Raw genomic sequence first — 2,796 nt, forward strand, 5'->3', positions numbered from 1 at the left:
ATAGTGCTGTCTCCAAAATCGGCACCAAGGTTCTGCAGCTGCCATTTGGAGAGATGCGTCAGGAAGACACTTTGGAGTTTCTCTGATTGTGGTTGAACAGGATAGTATACAGGTGCTCTTCCCAACAGGTTATTATTTCTTTTTTGACTAAGCGCAGCAAGACGATGCCTTCATTTGGCAGAAGGAAGGAGATGGTTTTTATTACAAAGTTGCATCGGCGTAGCTAGCAAAGAGAGCCCATGCACACAAGCAAACTGAAGAAATTGTCTTGCTTATCCATGGCGTTGTGAGGGAAATTATTTTCTTGCTTTTCTGTACCAACATTCTTGATTTTGTAACATAATCAATTCTTGAACCGCATCCAGATGAGCATGGATTCATTCTTACTTTCCATTAATGGCTAGGCGCTTCATCCACATCACAATATTAATGGTCTCTGACTGGCCAAACCTCAAGTTGCTAGGGCCCTTTTTAATTCACAGGATTCTCAACACGGGGAATAGAAAAATACAGGATTAAAGTGGTATTGCCCATTTGAATTCTGCAAGATTAATTAGCATTGAGTGTTTGATGTCAGAGGAAAAGCAAAGGAATTGTAAAAGGTAAATGTTGTATGTCGGCCAATCGGCTATCCACGGCGCCGGTTGCCTCTGAAAACGCATCACATCATTGTGGCTCTCGCCCGTGCGTGCGGCAGGTACCTGTGGGACCACACCGCTTATCCCCTTCCTTCTACCTCATTTCCTTTCTACATCCACATATTTCTTTCTGCTCCTCCGTTCTTTCAGACCAGCAGCCCATCTTATCATCTCTCTCACGCCTTCTCAGGCCCATCTCCATGACGGCCGGCGACTCGTGACGACGAGACACGTGCTACGAGCCCTTCGTGGTAGTGCCGCAAACTCCGCACGTCTCTGGCGGTGCCTGAGAAGACGTGCTCGGTGATGCAACCGTATAGACGCTCGCTTGAACCGTCCAGGGGAATAAACAAGAACTCAAAACCAAATTTCGAAGCATTTCATACAACTAAAGTTAGACAAAAAATAAAAGATTGTTAATACAAACAACAATACAATATTTTTACAGTTATGTTCCTTTTCCCGACATGCAAAAAGTTACGGATCTAAAATTTCAGTTTCTCTAGGATTTGTTTGAGTTCTTACCGAGGACAAAACAATAGAAATAATAATATGACTTTCATAATTCAACTCATGTTTATTTAACAACTTATAAAAGAAAACAATAGAAAATTTTGATGCTGCACGCGCATGTGCTCGGGCTACTCTGAAAGTTATTACAAAAGGCACACAGCCGCAAGAAACACTTAAGACATAGACATATAAAATAACTCATATGTCCATAGTTTTATTTAATCATCCTAAGCTTATTCATCAAGGAGCATATAGCCAAGGCTTGTAGCCCCTTTAGCTATCTCAAAACTTATAAGGGCATCGAACGCAGCATATCTGATTTGTTGGAAGTTCAATGGAGTAATCTCCCATCCGGAACTCTTCAGTTGCTTGCACTCCTTGCCCTTCTCCAGATTCGTTCCCAACACAAAATTTGCTAGGTCAAATAGCGAAGGTGTTGGTTTACTGCAAGTTGTAATTGGTATATCAATGCGCTGTTGTAGGTCAATGGGCTTTTTAATATGGAGGCCGTATGGCTCAAGCATTTTTACGTCCTGGCCAATTGCCGCTCCACAGAAGAAGATATCCTCACGAGCAAGAAATTTTTTGAGCTCGTCTGGTATGCGAGGCGAGTGCATTATGTGGTACACCAAGCAATCATCTGCAACACACAGTTGAAGTACGGCGGCGCGGCGCTGCATTTCCAGGGGCAGGTCCTTCTGCTTCACCCCATGGACTTGGTCGGTGAACTCGCAGTCTAGACCAACAATCTTCATTTCCACCGTTTGGAGGGAGTTCGACACACTCTTGACCCATTCCTCAACGACGCCTGGTTCATTGGCGACCCTCACGGTTACCTTGAAGCCAGCAAGTTGATTAAAGCGATGAGTAATAGCAGCAGGCTGATCCACCAGAATGGCAGCAGAGTGATCCTCCTCCTGTGGAGCTAGCGGAGGCAGCAGAGTATAATCAAAGATAGAAATAGTCTGCGGCTGCAGTAGCTCCAATGTGCCTGGCGAAGCGAGCATATCATTGGCATTGGTCTCCTTAGGAAGCGCCCTGCAGTCATAGACCATGTGAGCGGTAGGAGATATCATGAACAAATAAAACACATCTTTTTTTACTATTACTACATGCCAACGCCCAACGAGTAGAACTATAAATAACTCAACACAAATTACTCCGGTTCAATAGATGAAGAGTTCTTCCGAAAAGAAAAACTGAACTTGCTCAGAAAAAAAATCCTGGATCTATATTCTGAAAATGAATCTGAGTGCCCATCTTTTTTTGTTTTGCAAGAAGAATTAAAGTGCTCATCTTTGCCGTCACGCAATATACTGCTTGAAACTCCAATCTTCAAATGCATGAACTTTAAAAAAAAGCTGGGACTAAATTGGATCAGACAAATTTCTCAAGACATGGTACAGAGAAAAATTCACAAGCAAAACACCTCAAATTCGTCCAGAAGATGGCAAAATAAGAATGCATGAGCACGTTGCCTATCATAAAATAAGAAGACAATAGAATGAGTTGCAGTAGTATATTATTATACCTTGATGACTTCGTTTTGGTTTGCAGCAGCGCCATAGTCAGGTGTATTGCAAATTGCAATATCCACTACACGTCCGCCGCAGATGTTGCTTCTCAGACTGATGGATTGTATGTG

The 2,796-nt window shown here is 42.8% G+C and overlaps 1 protein-coding gene across 1 annotated transcript; it reads right to left on the reverse strand.

Annotated features, from left to right (window-relative positions):
• Positions 1-1,384: 1,384 nt before the first annotated feature.
• LOC120969206 (uncharacterized) lies at positions 1,385-2,206 on the reverse strand. Its single transcript, XM_040396321.2, has one exon. The coding sequence runs from the start codon at positions 2,204-2,206 to the stop codon at positions 1,385-1,387; it is 822 nt and encodes a 273-aa protein (XP_040252255.2).
• Between the last annotated feature and the right edge of the window lie 590 nt (positions 2,207-2,796).

This window comes from Aegilops tauschii, chromosome 7 (genome assembly GCF_002575655.3).
Source record: "Aegilops tauschii subsp. strangulata cultivar AL8/78 chromosome 7, Aet v6.0, whole genome shotgun sequence".
Lineage (NCBI taxonomy): Eukaryota > Viridiplantae > Streptophyta > Magnoliopsida > Poales > Poaceae > Aegilops > Aegilops tauschii.

What these genes read in the sequence shown, in the direction of transcription:
- LOC120969206 (XM_040396321.2), bottom strand. Translation starts at nt 2,206, where the DNA reads ATGGTCTATGACTGCAGGGCGCTTCCTAAGGAGACCAATGCCAATGAT.